The 18,097-nt window shown below is 35.5% G+C and overlaps 1 protein-coding gene across 4 annotated transcripts in view; it reads right to left on the bottom strand.

Moving 5' to 3' along the window:
* LOC149813940 (U1 small nuclear ribonucleoprotein C-like) overlaps positions 1 to 18,097 on the bottom strand; it is a 34,289-nt gene that overhangs the window by 829 nt on the left and 15,363 nt on the right. For 3 of the 4 annotated variants that reach the window (XM_089992427.1, XM_089992429.1, XM_089992428.1), the window contains exon 6: positions 399 to 741. In XM_089992427.1, coding sequence (XP_089848553.1) covers positions 401 to 741 — 341 coding nt within the window. In that variant the 3' untranslated portion in view covers positions 399 to 400. Of the gene's footprint in view, positions 1 to 398; positions 742 to 18,097 lie in introns of those variants that run through there. The other variant, XR_016428375.1, reaches the window with a different exon arrangement.

Here is an 18,097-nt window from a genome sequence, read left to right as displayed (position 1 = left end):
AATTAAGGTGCATGCATCTAATCAAACAACATGCATTAATGCACAAAATAAATTGGCTACACCGAGTGAATTAACTCTGTTGGTTTAGTAAAATAAACCGAAGGCCACAGACTTTCCTCCCCCACCTGCTCAAATAAAGCCAAACAATTCAGAAAACTAAAACTCCACTTCAGTACAGGGCAACCCATATGGGACTGAGCAAAATGTTTGCACACAGGCCAAACCCACATGATACCATTAGTGTTTCAGCATACCCACGTCTAACTCTACCTGTGTTTTTCTGAAGATAGGGGGAACTCATATAATCTGGGACAACATTTTCAGAAATAACATTGCAAGGTACGGATTCTGAATGCATATAAGGCTCCTGAGTAAAAAGGTAAAAGAGAAACCGTAACCTCTAATAAGATGAATCGGAATGATTGGCCAATGATGAAGCTGAAGCAGTTGACGAAGCAGCGCCTCCAGGAGTCATCCCCTGTAATCCCTGTGGTTGCGGTGAAGCAGCATAGACATGACTAAGCAGAGATGTGGCAGCAGAAGTCTGACTGGTGGGGGTAATTCCACCGGATGCAATTGGATTCCCCACATATCCTCCAGGGTTTGTTAATGATGGTGCCCCTCGCACTCCAGAGTGGACATTAACAGTAGGTAGCCAAGGCAAACCATTGGGTTGCACTGATAGAGGGGGTGCACCAGGTGGCATGACAACCGATGGAATGGTTGACGTTGCAGCATATCCTACAAAAGTCAACGCAAACTTAATAACAAATATGTAGCTGCTTAAAGTTTCAAATGATTGATAAAACGGATAGCCCAAGTGATACATATTAACAAGTCCTCTGCTTAATGCTTCAAGGGATCTACATGCAACACAATCCAAGTGGCAACTTTTTCCCATTCAAACAAGTAGGGAATGTAATGAAAATAGGCAAGGAAGTTCACGAACACAAGTCCACTAAGGGAAGTGCACATAATCCACTAAGGGAAACAACAAGCACTCGAGCACACACAAGCCACAAATGAGCTTAATACACAATACATAAAAAATATTATTTTATATACTCAAGAGAAGCATGACATTACAAAGGGGGCTTAACCCCATATATATACACTTAAGAAGAGAGGACTAGCCGTTGGACTAGTCCCAATGGCTAGCTAGTTAGCTGTTAGATTGATCTAATGGCTAACTAGCACAGTAGCAAGCTGTTAGCTCAAATGGACCAAAAAAACCCTAATAAAGGGGATAATATACAAGAATAAAATAAATAAATAAATGAAAATACATAAGATCCTAAAAATAGATTCTACAACTATATACATATACTATATATATATATATATATATATATATATATATATATATATATATATATATATATATATATATATATAACCCTCCCTCAAACTGACGGTGAAGTCACTGAAAGTTTGCCAAGAAAGAAAGAAAGATGAGGAGCTGACAATGCTTTGGTGAAAATACATTGGTCTTATCTAAGGGTTGATTTTGCATGTATTTATCCAGTGCACATGGATGTTCCTCAATGTTACGTCAAGGATAAACTTTTAAATCTTGAACATCATTGGCGTCTTTACTAAAAATAGTTGGAGGGTCATCATTCACATTGTCATTGTAATTATCATCACTATTAGTAGGTTCAATAGTGATACAATCATTATCAACATCATCCACACAAATTCATCAATGTTAGATGATTCATTCATTTCCTTAGGCAATAAATGAAACAAGAAGGAATAATCAATATCTTCCTTAGTCATATCCTTCTAAAAACTATTCTCATCTTCAAGAAAAAGTGACATTACTCGATATATAAAGTCTTTCATTTTTTAAATCATAACATCTATAACTCTTTCGATTTTTCGCATAACCAAGAAAAACACATTCAATGGCCTTTGAAGATAATTTATCATTTCTTTCACAAAGAACAAAACATTTACAACAAAAAACTCTTAATCTTATAAAATCCGGTTCAATTTCAAAATGCTTTGATAAGGGAGAGATGCTTTTCAAAACGAAAGATGGCATTCTATTTATTAAGTGGATGGCGGTAAGAGCAGCTTCGACCCAAAACTTTTTAGGAACAATTTTCGAAATAAGTAATGTTCTAGTAGTCTCTAAATGTGCCTATGTTTTCTTTCGATGATGCCAATTTATTGTAGGGTTCTTGGGAAAGATCTTTAATGTAAAATTCTATTTTCCTTTAACTAACACTTGAATTCATTTGGTAAAAATTTCCCTTATGGATCTGAACGAAATATATGAATGTTAGTTTGGAATTTATTTTAAATTAAATTATGAAATTCCTTAAAACAAAAAAATGTTTTTGATTTTTGCCTAAAGAAATAAATCCAAGTACATATAGTATAATCATCAATAAATGTAACATAATAGGAGAATCCTCCTTTAGACATGACCAGAGCAAGTCCTCACACAACCGAGGTGCACCAATTCAAAAGATCTTTTAATTTCATAAGATCTAAAAGAAAAAATAAGAGTTTTCATTTTACAAGTATAAAATCTTTGCACACATTCTTTCTCGTTACAAAATTTTTCCACAAAAGAAAAAAGAGATAGTTTGAATCCATTTGGATGACCTAGTCTTCTATGCCAAGTTTCAATTTTTTTCTCGGGCATAGTTACAAAAAGAGTTTCTTGGAATACGCAAAAGTCCATATAGTATAAATCTTATTTTCAATGATCTTCCCCAATAAGCTTCCCTTACTAGCGATCCTACACCAAACAACCCTTAGATGAGAATGAGATTTCATACCCATGATCGGATATTTGAGAAACCAAAAGTAAATTAAAATTTAATTTAAGAATAACTCAAACTTTTGGAACAAAGAAATTGTTGGATTCGTTTTTCAAATCTCCAATACTTATGATTTCTAAAGGGGTCCCAACGGTAGTAGAAACACTAAAAAAATTTTTATTGGTGCGGCAATCGGATAATAAAGATCCATTAGGTGTCATGTGAAAAGAGGCCCCCAAGTCTAGGATCCAAGGTGACATACCCAGAGGAGACAAGGATGAAACCGCGACACCCGAAGTAGGAGTAGGTGTCTTTAAAAATTGTTGTAGAGCTACAACCAATGGTGAAATTGAGAGACATTTAAGTTCTCCAGTTTTGTTGACATCATTGCTTGTTTTGGATGGGTTTTCAACAAAACCTACATTTTTAAATTTGGGCAAGTTGGCTTTACGCACCTCGGATCATTGCAAAAGTGACAAATAAATTTTCTACAACCTTCATAGTTTTGTTTTTCAAAATGAGGAGGTCACTAACTTTGTCTTCCTTGTCATCCTTTAATCTTCCTTCCTCCATACTCAACTCGGTAAGAGCTATGTCACAGGGATTCGGCCAACAGGGTGTCGCACCCGCGTCAATGCGACACGTCTCGGGTGTCGGTGTGGAACCCGGTGCGGTCAACACACCTAGGGTCATAATTGTCTAGACCTGGACCCGAAAAAAAATGATGAAAGGGGTTGGGAGGGGGATTAAGGCAAAAAACCAACACTGACGCCTCCCCTTCTCTCCTACCCTTCTCCTTTGACAGACTCATCATCTCCTTCAACCCGACGACTGTAATCTCTCTCTCTCTCTCTCTCTCTCTCTCTTGTCGAACCTAGCCTTGCACGACTGGGTTCTATGCTGTCGAACCCAACCCTGCTGGGCTGGGTTATGCATTGTCGAACCCAACCTTGTTGGGTTGGGTTCTGCTCCCAGCACCCTGGGTTGTTGAACCCCGCCCTGTTAGGCTGGGTTCGGCTCCCAACACCCTGGGCTGTCGAACCCAGCCCTTCTCTCATTCTTGGGCTGTCGAACCCAACCCTTTTCTGTCAAACCTGATATGAATTTTATTTTAATATAATATTTTTTGTTTTAAGGACGAAAATGATGGATAAAGGAAAATGACTCGCAAAAAAAGAATTGCATCATCCTCATCTCCACATATAAGTTCAGTTGTTAGTGTTGCTTGTAGTGGTAGCGAGAGTGATGATTCTAGTTTGTTGGCTGCATAATGTGATGATGGGGGGCCACTATGGGCACATATAGATAAACTTGAAAAAGTTAAAGGAGGTGGTGAAAATAAGAGATTTCGATGCAAGTTTTATGAGAGAAATTATGTTGGTCTTACATAAGAATTAAGGCTTATTTGTAAGACATGGCATTTTAGGATGCAAAAGAGTTGATGAGGCAATGCAAAGATAATACAAAAAAATACAAGATGAATATGAGAAGAGGAAGATAATGAGTGATTCTTGTGCAATTAGTGTACCATTTTTAAGCCACCAAGAAGATGCTAAAAAAAATAAAAAGTGGACGTAGGAAGTACATGAAGAGAAATGATACAAGCATCATTCAATACATGTGGAAAGGAGGAGATTGATAGAAAACTAGGGAGGTATTTTTATTCTAGTTTACTTTCATTTAATGCAGTTAGAAATCCTTATTAGAAGGATTTGATTACTTTACTGAGAAATTGTAACTTAAGTACCTCCAAGCTCAGAAAAACTATGAATGGCAATTCTTGCATAAGAGAGGACAAATGTTGACAAATTGCTAGAGATTAAGAAATTTTCATGAAAACAAAATAGAGTTTTCATTGTTTTTTATGAGTGGACAGATATTCAAAGGCATCTACTGATTAATTTCATTACTTCTTCGCTTAGTGACTTAGTATTCTTAAAAGCAGTTGATGCATCTAGGCAATATAAAAATGTTGAGTATTTGAAGTGACTGTTTATAGAAGTAATAAAAGAAGTGGCAATTAGAAAGTAGTGCAAATCATTACAAACAATGCTCCACTTTGTAAAGTATAGCATTGAGTTTGGAGAGTAAGTATCCTCATATTTTTTAGACTCCCTGTATAGCACAGGGCTTGAATCTGACCCTCAAGAGCATCTGCAACCCCAAAGAAGAAAAAAATTCATCAACATATACTCTATGTTCATGGATTGAGGAATTAAAAAAAATGTCAAAAGCATTAAGAATTTTGTTGTTAACCACCATCATTCTAATGTCATATTTAATAGGCATTCTGATCTGAAATTATTGAAGGTTGTTGAAACACGTTTTGCGTCCATCATTGTGATGGTGAAAAAAATTAAAGAAGTCAAGAATGCTTTAGTTAACATGGTGATTGATGAAAACTGAACATTCTATCGTGTTGATGATGTTGTCAAGGCTCAAGAAATTAATAAAATCATTATTGATGATAAGTTTTGGGATAGAGTCGAATACTTCCTTGAGTTTACGCAACCTATTTGGGAAATGCTGAGAAAAGTTGACAAGGATGAGCCTGTTAAAATACTGTATATATACTTGACTGATATACGTATATCAGTCAGGGGTATTTTGGTCTTTTTAAGAACATGTATTTAATACAGTCCATTAGGAACTGAAATGTACTTTTTCTCTTTTTTATTTTTACTTTTTTGTATTAAATGCTAATATGACTATTGGGAGGCAGTCCAACTAGTCTTTGGACTGCCCCCCAACGATCATAAATATGACCGTTGGAAGGAAGTCCAACGACTGTTGGATTGCCTCCCTCACTTCAAGTGAGCCTCACTCTACTCTTGTATGTAATGCTCTTAAAAGCATTTTATGTGAAGTCTATAAAGATCTTTTTTTCTTATAGGCTTTTGTGTTATTGTGTAGTTCATATTCCTTATCTCTTTTATGAGATTGTGACCGATCCATTAGAGACCACGGTTTTGTTGTGCACTTATGTAGCCCTTTGTTGGTATTATATTCGTGCACCATTTCAGAGCTTGGCTCATGAAGAAGTGAAAAGTTATCTCGGGATTATTCTACTTATGGTGGTGCTCCTCAACTCTTGGTCCTCTACTCAAAATTCTTGAAATCATTATGGGAGAAAGAGACTTTGCCTCCGTCATCTCCTACAAGCTAAATGAAAATAATTACTTAATGTGGGTGACGGCAATCGAGAATCACATCAAAGGTAAGAAGCTATGGGGTTTTGTTAGTGGTACCACTAATGAACCGCAACTCAAATTGACAAGAAGAGAAGGAGATCAAGTCAAAGCTTTGTCCGAAGAAAAAAAGGAGAAAGCTTTGCAAGAATATCAGAACAGGTTGGAAAATTGGAAAGCAAGCAATACTCAAATTCTTTCATGGTTTCTGAATACCATTGAATTCAAAATCGCCACTAACATTATCAAGTTCAAAAAAGCATGTGATGCATGAATTTTTCTAAAGAGTACCTTCATCCAAAAAGATATGGCTAGGCTATATTATCTTCAAGACAAGGTACACAATGCAAAACAAGAAGATAAAAGTGTAAGAATTTTACGATATTTTATCTCCTATTTGGGATGAACTAGGCATGTTAGAACCAAAATGGGTAGGTTCGGCTATTGAAATGAGAAGATCTCAAATAGAAAGAGAAAATATTTTTTCTTTCCTTTATGGCCTCTGGTCGGAATTTGAGCAAGTTACGTCTTCTTTGCTTTATAGGACCTTGACTCCTTTTATAAGTGAGGCTTGTAATGCACAAGTCTAATGATGAGGTCCTTGCTATGGCAAGACCCAAAAGTTTTGTAAAAATGTAAAAACCACCTCATTTTGAGATGAAATTCAATGGAGAAGGATACAATGGAGGAGGATACAAAGGCAAAATCATTTGCCATTCATTGTAAGAAACCGTGGCATATAAGACCAGATTGTCCCAAATTTAAGAAAGTGGCCACCTTAAATGAAGAACCTCAAGAATCAAAGGGGGCAACTTCAATGATTTGACCATTGCCCAAACAACAGAGGTTGTCTCACAAATTTTTAAGGCCACTCCTACATTTTGCGCCTCCTCTTCTCCTCCAGATAAATCTTCTTGGATTTTAGATTAGGGTGCCACTTTTCACATGACTCATAATAAGTCCCTATTATCCGATTGCACTAATTCATATTTTTCATGTGTATCAACCGTCGATGGTACTTCTTTAAAAGTAAAAAGTATAAGAAACCTCAATAATATCTCAAAAAATTTCTTTGTCCCAAAAGTGAGGGTTATTCCAAAATTGGATTTAAATATTTTTTCAGTACTAAATTTTTTTATTATGGATGTAAAGTATTCATCTCATCTAAGGCTCGTTGGGTGTAGGATCTCCAGTCAGGGAAGTTGATTGGGCAAGGCTATAGAAGAAGAGATCTTTACTATATGGATTCCTTGTGTTTACCTAAAAACTCCTTTTGTAATCATGTCAAAGACATTAATTTAGATCTTTGACATAAAAGATTAGGACATCCAAGTATATCCAAATTATCTCATTTTTCATTTTTGAATTTTTTTTGTAAAGATAAAGATTTTGTATGTGAAAATTGTATATTTGAAAAAATACAAATGATACCTTTTGGACCTAGAACCTCCGTGTCTAATGAAAATTTTGAATTATTGCATTCGGATGTATGGGTCTCGCTCTCGTTATGTCAAAAGGTGGTTATTAATATTATCTTACATTCATAGATGATTTTAGTAGACATACTTGGATATACTTCCTCAAACTCAAATCCGAAGTTTTAAAATGTTTTAAAAACTTTCATAATCTTGTTAAAAATTAATTTGAAACAAATATTAAAGTCTTCTGCTCCTACTCAGGGGGAGAATTTCTTTCAAATGAATTTCAATTGTATCTAAAAACACCTAGAATTATACACAAAAAATCTTGTCCCCAGGACCCCTCAACAAAATGGCATTTCCAAAAGAAAGCTTCGTCACATTATTGAAACTACTAAAACCTTATTTAAAAAAAAAATCCAATTTTTTTTTTGACCGAAGTTACTCTAACCACAGTATATCTAATAAATAGAATGCCTTCTCAAACATTGGAAAACAAATCTCCCATTGAAAAACTTTTTAAAATTCCTCCTGACTTGAAAAGGCTAAGGATATTTGAATGTAAATGTTTTGTGCTTCTTGAAAAATATAACAAACTCTCTCCTAAAGCTATAAAATGTGTCTTTCTTGGATATGCCAAAAATAAAAAAGGCTATCGATGTTATGATCAAAGAAAAGATAAGCTTTATGTTTCTAGAAATGTTACTTTTCTTGAAAATGAAAATAGATTTGCTTTTGAAAAACCTAAGGAAAAATCCGAGTATGCTTTCTTATTTGATTTGTTACCTAAATCAAATAATGAAATTGTTGATAATGACATTGATAATTTTGAGTCTATTAATGACTCAAGTGAAGAAAGAGAATCATTTTATAATCTCCTAATATACTCTAGATGAGATAATGAAGAACACCCACGTCTGCTTGAAAGATATAATCAATCAACAAAGGTTGAAGAAACTAACGTTAGAAGATCTGAACCAATACATAGACCTCCAAATAGATTTGTTTCTTATGAATCCTTTTTTCCAAACTATAGGACTTGTCTTTTAGCCATTCATTCATATCAAGAACGCTTTAACTACAATGAAGCTAAACAAATAAAAGAATGGGTTGAAGCCATGAAAATAGAATTAGATGCACTACATAAAGCTTATACTTGGACAATTCAACCTCTCCCCAAAGGAAAGAAAACAATAGGGTGTAGATGGGTTTTTAAAATCAAAACAAAAAGTGATGGGTTCCTAGAAAAATATAAAGCAAGACTATTTACAAAAGGATACTCCCATGAATATGGAATAGATTATAAGGAAACTTTTGCCCCAGTAACTCGTATTGGCCATTAGGGCTCCAATTGCAGTAGCATTCATTAGAAAATGACCTATATATTAGTTAGATGTTAAGAATGCATTCTTAAATGAAAATTTAAATGAAGTGTACATGGATCCTCCCTTGGGTTAGACTATTGAAAATGGTATGGTTCTTCGTCTTCAAAAAACTTTATATGGACTTAAATAAGCCCCAAAAGCATGGTATGATCGGTTTAGTGGTACTGTGTTGAATCTTGGATTTAAATCTTGTTCCACTGATACTGCTCTTTTTGTAAGATCTACAGGTACCTCACTTATCATTCTCCTGTTATATGTTGATGATATGATCATCACTGAGAATGATCAGAATGAAATTAAAGAAATTTAAATTAGGCTTAAAAAATCATTTGATATGATTGACCTTGATTTTTTGAGAGATTTTTTAGGAATTGAACCTACTCGCCAAGAAGGTATATTTTGTCTCAAATCAAGTTTGCAGTTGATATTGTTGTGCGCTCGGGAATGATTGCTACAAAATATGCTGATACTCCTGAAGTGATAAACGCAAAAATGAAAGCTGAAGACGGGGTGTTATTAGATGATCCAACTCCTTATAGACAACTTATCAGATCATTAATGTATCTATCCATTACCAGGCCAGACATTGTGCATGTTGTACACACTACAAGTCAATTTCAACATGCACCCACATCGGTTGACATGAGAGAAATATTAAGAATAGTTCGATACATCAAGAAAATTATATTTAAAGGGCTATTATCATACTCTTCATCATTTTTAAATCTTATTGCTTATACTAATTCTGATTGGAGAGGTAATCCTAATAACCGTCACTCAACTACAGGATTTTTGTGTGTTTGTAGGTGATTCCCTCATCTCTTGGAGATGCAAAAAGCAACAGAAAGTGTCTTTATCTTTCACGGAAGCTGAGTATAGGGCGATGGTTATAACAACCACCGAGGTCGTGTGGATGAGAGCACTACTTTCAGATATGGGTGTTGATGTGTCAGAACCTTCAAAACTATGTTGCGATAAGAAAAGCACCATATATATAGCCAACAATTACACATTTCATGAGCGAATGAAACATATTGAGATAGATTGCCACTATGTTCGCGAAGAATATCTGAAGGGAACGATTACTTTGCCATATGTTCAGTCCAAGTTTCAAATTATGGACTTCTTCACCAAAGCTCTCCCTCTACCCAGATTCTTGTATCTTCTTAACAAACTTTCAGTGATTTTACCGTAAGTTTGAGGGGGAGTGTTAAAATATTGTATATATGATCACGCATAATTTATGCATAGATTTATGATTTTGGACATGATTTGTCACAAAAATGAATTAAAAATCCATTCTTATCAATGCTTTTTAGGATGTTTTAATTTCAAAAAGGAGAAAAATCGCACAAACTGTGTTTTGAAGTATTTCAATTCTTTAAGGAGTTTTCACTTTTTGAAAACACGTTTTTAGAATTTTGAAAAATTAAAAGGAGTTTTAAGAAAAAAAAACGTGTTTTGACCTAGGTTTAGATTATAAATAATATTTTTTTAGAGAGGCTGTCGTCCTCCCTTTGGAAAAAAATGCCAGCCTCTTCTTTTTCTCTCCTCTTCGTTTTCTCTCTCTCTCTCGTTTCGTTCAATCACAGGGGGCAAGAATGCAGAAAATGCTTGAGATATTCAAGCACGTTCACATAAACCTCCCCATGCTCGATGTCATCCAACAAGTGTCTGCTTATGTAAAGTTTCTTAAAGAACTTTGCACACAGAAGAGAAAATCAAGATCTCTGCCAAAAAAGATCTTGACTGAGCAGGTCAGCTCTGTGTTTCGGCACCAAGCTCCACCTAAACTTAAGGATCCGGGGGCACCGATCATCTTTTGTGTCATCAGAAATATGACTATTGATCGTGAACTGCTCGACCTTGGGGCCAATATGAACATATTACCGGGTTTCCTTTATGACATTTTTGGGATTGGAGATTTGAAACCCCCCACAACTCTCATACAGCCAGCAGGTCTACCAAGCTTCTCCGAGGAATCTTAGAAGATGTGTTAGTCAAGGTCGAAGACTTTTATTTTTATGTTGATTTTCGGCAGACCATTCTTGGCCACTGCCAATGCTTGTATTAACTGTTGTACTGGGGACATGGATGTTTCTTTTGGCAATAAGCGATTGCGGATGAACATATTTGATATTGCCATGAGAGCGACAGGAAATGACAAATGCTTTCATGTGAAGGACGTTAAATGGAAGCAGTCTGATCCACAGTTGGATAATTTCATGGATAGATATTCCGTTTATGGCTCACCATCATATGAGAATCGTTCCCACGTGATTCACCACAATTTTCAATCAAACATAGATATTAAGCTCGTTCCTAGCAAGAAAAAGAGTCGTCGCAGGGTCCAAAGGGGAAGAGTTGGAGGAAATGTAGCGGATAGGGCAAAAGGCGAAACCATATACCTCAAACCTCTCGATTGAGCATGACTTCGAGTCCATTGATTTCAAGAACGGTGAAGGGTAACCAGAGATTCGTCTAGCTGATGACGTAAAACATAGCGCTTTATGGGAGGCAATCCATATTAGTGTTGTAATATTAATAGTTTTTCTGTTTTTCTTTTTGGGTCATGTACATGGAAGACAGATCATGTGTGCATTGCATATTTATTTTTGTGAAGTTATTATGAGTTGCAGGTAGGGCTACAGGTTGGAATCTCTTCAGGAGTCAGTACAGTGCAGTAGCAGGTGAGATTCTATAGCGCGGATCAGGTGACATCTATCTCGTCCCTTGTGTATCTTTTGTTTCTTAGTGTGCAATCATTTAGTATCATATAAGCATGTGGGAGTGCCACTGAGGACAGTGTCATTCAAGCATGTGAGAGGGTGTAGTTTACACACCCAAATTTTTTCTATCCATATATCTACACTGATGAAAAACTCATAAAAATTAGGCTTTTAAGGAATGAGTTTGAAACCTTACATGAATGCTTTACGTAATCTTAACATTTTAGAGAATTTTTAAGCTCCACGATTTTTTTTTTTCTGACACTAATCTAGAAAAACTGGGTCATTTATGTGGATTTCAAAGAAATGACGATATATGCATGCTAGAGTTTGTTTTTGAATCACAAGTATGAATATGCACATATTTATTTTTGAAAAACTAAGCAAATGAACAACATAAAAAAAAAGAACTTAAAATGACGGTTGATGTCTTCGTTGTCTTCAAGTTGAAGTGTTTGATTCTCATGTTGAAAAAGACAATGAAGGAAATCACTTCTTGGTCTAAGTCAATATCTGTGGCCTATCTGATTCGAGCAAGTAGAGCCGGAGGGACGTTTACACCTGGTACCCTAAAACCTGAAGCCTAAGAGATGTTGACATTGCACATGACAAGAAGAAAGCTATACGTAAAAGTATAAAAATAGAAGGTCTAGTGACTCGAGCAATTAAGTCTGAGGAATACTTTGTAGCAGGTGTCATAAGGTCGTCTGGCCTGAGAGTCGCTCACCCAAACTCGTTACACGGGTCACGAAAACCTAAAAATTTGATATAGTGCTCAACGAAAAAAAAGAAGAAGAAAAAGTGAAAAAATTAAAAAAAAAGAAAAAAAGAAAAAAAAGAAAGAAATCAAGAGCATAAAGACAAATTTCAGTGTTTAAGAATAATTTTGAGAAACCTGTACAGAAAACATATAAGTGAGGATAAATAATCAATGACATGTGTTTCTTTGATTTTCTAAGAATAAAGCATAAATGATTATAGATTTTTAGAAAAGTAAAAGAAAAAAATTTCTTCTATGGTGTCATGTGAAGACTCTAAATATGTTATGAAAGTGTAATAGCATGAAATATTCGTTTAAACAAATTTCTTAACTGCCTAATGCTTCATGAATTTGAATCTTGATGTATACATGATAGAGATGCTTGTGGGTAGCATCACTGCAAACCTTCACGAGACCTTACTTGTCTACTGGGGTAACCCAGGGGTTTAAAGGACTTGTTGCATACGCTAAATGCAACGGTGATTCCTACGAAAGTAAGTTAGGATTTGATTTGCTTGTCTGGTTTTTACTTTTTCTGTGAGGGTCAGATTGCTCGAGGATTAGCAAACGATAAGCATGAGGAGATTTAATCATGCATGATTTATGCATATTAGATTTATGATTTTATGCATGATTTGTCGCAAAAATGAATTAAAAACCAAATCTTATCAACGCCTTTTAGGATGTTTTAATTTCAAAAAGGAGAAAAATCGCACAAACTGGAGTCTACCTGCGTGTTTTGAAGTATTTTAATTCTTTTAGGAGTTTTCACTTTTTGAAAACATGTTTTTAGAAGAGTAGTTTTTAGAATTTTGCAAAATTAAACGGAGTTTTCAGAAAAAATGTGTTTTGACCTAGGTTTAGATTATAAATAATATTTTTTTAAAGAGAGAGGTTGTTGTCCTCCCTTCGGGAAAAAACACCATCATCCTCCCTTTGGGAAAAAACGTCAGCCGCTTTTCTCCCTCACCTCTTCGTTTCTTCTCTCTCTCGTTTCGTTTGATCACTGGTTCTTTCCCGCTTCTTTCCTTTGATCTTGATTTCATCGTTTTTCTTATCTTTGCTTTCGCCGGTGCTTCTTACCCTGTCGTCGGAGTGCACGTTCAACCACGGGAGCAACCGCTTCTTCTCAACCCCTCCATCGAAAGGCGCTACGAGGTTTGCTTCTTTGGCCCCATCTCGTTATTAGATTAGTGCGTAGTTTAGATTCATTTTCAACATTGCATGGCATAGAGTTTATTTTCAGCAATGTTATTTCAATTAGATTAATCAATTTCTGATTTTTCTCGTCTCTGCATAATAGATTAGAAACATACAACATTGTGGATTCATCTTTTCTTTTGTATGTCATTTTATACTAATTTTCCTAGAAATTGCAACCAATAAATAGTTTGCAGCTAATTTTTTTTAGCGTGTGGGCGTAACGGTCTGCACAGAAAACATATAAGTGAGGATAAATAAGCAATGGCGTGAGTATACTTGATTTTATGAAAATAAAGCATAAATGATTACAGATTTTTAGAAAAGTAAAGGAAAAAGTCTTTCTTCTATGGTGGCATGTAAAAGCTCTAAACATATGAAAATGTAATGACATGAAATATTTGTTTAGACGAACTTCCTAATTGCCTAATGCTTCTTGAATTTGAATCTTGATGTATACATAACAGAGATGTTTATGGGTAGCATCATTGCAAGCCCTCACGAGACCATGCACTTAACATTTTTTTAAAAGAGATAAGGGTTTTAAAAAAAACGGTGTATTTCAGGTTTGAACCGACCTGTGTGATTCATCAGTGCTATCTTGTTCACGCTGATGAACGGGATCAAGATCTAAACTCTTGTAGTGATTGGATAACGTTGCGTGGGTGTGAAAAATTTGACGCCCATCATTGGACCTCGAAGAACCAATCTGCACAAAGGTTTTGCGGGTTTGAAGACAAGTAATTTATTTGTGTGTGTTGCAGATCACGGTCCAGCGTGATTCTCAGCTTGGGAAGCCCGGCTTGGTCAAATAGGGTGCATGCTCAACACGCTATTCAAATCACGCAGGTCTGAGTGATGTGGATCTGTAGACCCTTGGGTACCAGCATGACCAGTAGTGTAGTTTGGGATTTATTGATCTTTTCTTTTCTTCAATTAATTTAGAATAGAACTAGTGTTTCACGTGATCAACGCAAATCACACACTAGCGTGATTGACGCTGATCAATCTTCAGATCTGCATAGTTTGATTGTTTTATGTGTGATCTAGTTAGTATGTTTTAAATTTTCAGTAGAGTTTAGTCAGATCGTTTGATTCAATGTGTTTGTTTAATTAGTTTGTTTTAAATTTGCAACGTTATGATTAATTAGCTCATAGTTTAGTCTATGTTTTCTTTTTTTATTCATTACTTAGTTAATGTAATAATTCAGCATTAGTTTAGAGTAATTAGTTAGATTAGAATTTCTTGTTTAGTTATTTTTTATTCAACGTTTTTCTTGAATGGTAATTAGTTAGTTTGTTTAAGTTTGTTTTGCAATTATTTAAACTTGTTAGTTTGTTACAATTTTAGTTAGATTGTTAGATCAAACTAGTTAGTTTGTTAGAATAGTTAGTTTTGAAGATTGTTTCTTGTTTTCATAACATTAGTTTTAGAAAATAGTTTTCTTCTTTTGCTTTGTGTTTTGTTTTAGTGTTTTGCAAGGAAGGCTTTCTTGTGCGAAGAGCCCCTCAGGGACGTGCCCCTTGAGAAAGGGACCTTTAAGACTGATGGTTCAACTGTAGCATCCAAGCAAACAAAAGAGGCCAGATCACAAGAGAAGAAGACCCTTGCAGATTTTAGTTTTCTTTATTTTTATTTTTTTAGGGCTAGAGAGTCGTTTACTTCTAGCTGGTTTGTAATAAGGCCTTTTTATTTTTAGCCCTCCGTAGAGGGTAGCACATTTCATTTACTTAATTATTCAAGGCAATAAAGATCGTTCTGGTGTGGGGTACAAAAGTTTTTTTAAATATGTTCCTTGTGTTCGACCCGGACTTCACCACTAGTGTGAACCGGATATTTGAGATTTGATGCATGGTTTACACAAACGAGTTTTATTGAAAAATATCTTTTAAAATACTTTAACAAAAAGTTGCATCAATATTTACCTGACTGATGTACGTATATCAGTCAAGGGTATTTTGGTCTTTTTAAGAACATGTATTTAGTATAGTCCATTAGGGACTGAAATGTACTTGTTCTCCTTTTTATTCTAACTTTTTTTGTATTAAATGCTAATATGATTGTTGGAAGGCAGTCCACCCAGCGATCATAAATATGACCGATGGAAGGCAATCCAACAACGGATGGACTGCCTCCCTCACTTCAAGTGAGGCTCTATAAATAGAGCCTAACTCTACTCTTGTATGTAATGCTCTTAGAAGCATTTTATGTGAAGTTTATAAAGATCTTTTTTTCTTATAGGCTTTTGTGCCTTTGTGTTATTGTGTAGTTCATATTTCTTATCTCTTTTATGAGATTGTGATCGGTCCATTAGAGACCACGGTTTTGTTGTGCACTTGTGTAGCCCTTTGTTGGCATTATATTTGTGCATCATTGATTCGTTACAGAGCCATGGTTCACAAATTTTATGAAATGTGGGATAACATGATCGAAAAAATACAAGTTGTAGTTTTCAAGCATGAGAAAAAAATCATGCATTGGATGATTCAGAAATTTTTAATCATATACATTCAATTTTAGTCAGAAGATGAGATAAGAACACTCCTTTGCACTGCATGACACATTCTCTCAATTTCAAATATTATGCAAAGAAGTGACAGGAAGGTGGTGTTGGTCGTGTCCCTCCAAATTTAGACCCAGAGCTATCAAGGTATAAAAATATGTGACAAGACTTTATCGAAAATCACATATTCTAAATCAAGTCACACAAGAGTTTGAAACTATGTCACATGGGTACGGGTGCGGGTGCGGGGATTCGACACTTCCAAAAAACCCGGGTGCGGGGGTGCGGTAGGGGCAAAAATATAAAAAATAATATATATATATATATAAAGGGGGTCGAGGGTTCTCCGATGCTGGTTTTTCTGCCAACAACTGACAGACAACTGCTGTTAGCAGATTTTTTTTAAAAAAAAAATTCGCAGCCCTGACAGACAGCTGCTGTCAACAGCTGACAGGCAGTTGTGACAGCAGAAATTTCTTTTCAAAAAAATTCGCAGCCCTGACAGACAGCTGCTGTCTGCAGCTGACAGATAGCTGCTGTCAGCAGCTGGCAGACAGCTGTTGTCAGCAGAATTTTTTTAAAAAAAATTCGCAGCCCTGACAGACAGCTGTTGTCAGAAGAATTTTTTTTTTAAAAAAAATCGCAGCCCTGACAGACAGTTGTTGTCAGCAGATTTTTTTTTTAAAAAAATCGCAGCCCATTTCATAGGGCAATTTTTTTTAAAAAAAAATAAAAAAAAAATCAAAAAAAAAAATGGACCTAAATGATCCTGGGTGCAGTCAACACACGCAGGATCGGGTTGACCGCACCCAGTGTCGCACCCGCTCCCGCACCCGCGTCGAGTCGCATCGACGCGGGTGCGGCACCCTGCTAGCCGAATCCCTGTGACATAGGTTTGAAATATTTTTATCTTCGAGGTTATATGGACAGGCATTAATAACAAGAGATAAGGAGAATATATATACTCACATGGTGGTCAACATATGGATCAGAAACACCTTTTCTCCAACGTCTTGCATTGAGATTGTTATCCTATCTTGCTAGTTCATCTTGTTGTAAAAGGAATTCGAGCACATATGCTCAAATCCACAACATAAACAGAAACAAACTCACCAGCAAGTGTGCAGAGGATTTAGTCTATGTTCATTCCAATCTTTGATTACTTTCGCAAACCAATGAGGAATACATTGATCTCTTAGTTATTTGACTATTTCTTAGTTTCTTCATTTAAGTATGCAAATATTTAACATTTTCAAATTGGGTTTGTAATGCAGACAAGGATCATCCAAATTTTGGGATGTAAACCCAGGGGAGTGTGACTTAGAGAGGAAGCATGATTTCAACATTATAAACATGAACTTATCTGAGCCTATTCTTCCTTCTTGTGATGAATTTGATGATGAGGCATAAAAATTATTAAGATTATTACCTTATCGTCATACACATTGTGTAGAATATACCTTTGGTATGTAATTATGCATTGTCTGATTCTTTTATTAGTATAATCTACTTCTTTTCTGCTTTACTAGTTTGATCGTTTTCATAATATATTTAGGTTGATTTAATTGTGGTGTTAGTTTTTATGATGAAGAATAGAATTGTAGATTGTTAATTTGATTTATTGCATGCACGATGAATTGATGATATGATAAATGTTTTTTATTTCATTAGTGTTACTATTAATTGTTATATATATATACCCTCTCGCACCCGCACCGACACCGACACCTATGTGACATAGGGTAAGAGTCTCTCGAAGAGAAGAAATTTTGGATTTATGGAGTAGCATCATTCTCACCCCTTCAAATTCGGGTCTTAGACCATTAAGGAACATAAAGAATTGTTCCCTTTTGAGTTGTTCTTGTCTAAGACGAAGATCCCCAGTGGTTTCCCATTTAGGCTTCACAAGTTCCCTCCAAAGAAGTGTCATCTCATTGTAGAGTAGTAACGGATGGTTTTTGCTTCAAAGACATCATCCTTTTGTAAAAGGTTCATCTCATTGTATAGTAAGAGATGGTTTTGTCACCTTGCTTCAAAGACATCATCCTTTTGTAAAAGGTTCCGCCAATTACTCATGTCTTTCATAGTCTACATGTCTCTTAAGAACTATACTTCTTTGGTCACTTTGAATTAGGCCAC

Source organism: Nuphar pumila, chromosome 16 (assembly GCF_984573655.1).
Source record: "Nuphar pumila chromosome 16, dmNupPumi1.hap1.1, whole genome shotgun sequence".
NCBI lineage: Eukaryota > Viridiplantae > Streptophyta > Magnoliopsida > Nymphaeales > Nymphaeaceae > Nuphar > Nuphar pumila.
Note: the sequence above shows the minus strand (reverse complement) of the source record. Positions and strands in the feature narration are given on the sequence as shown.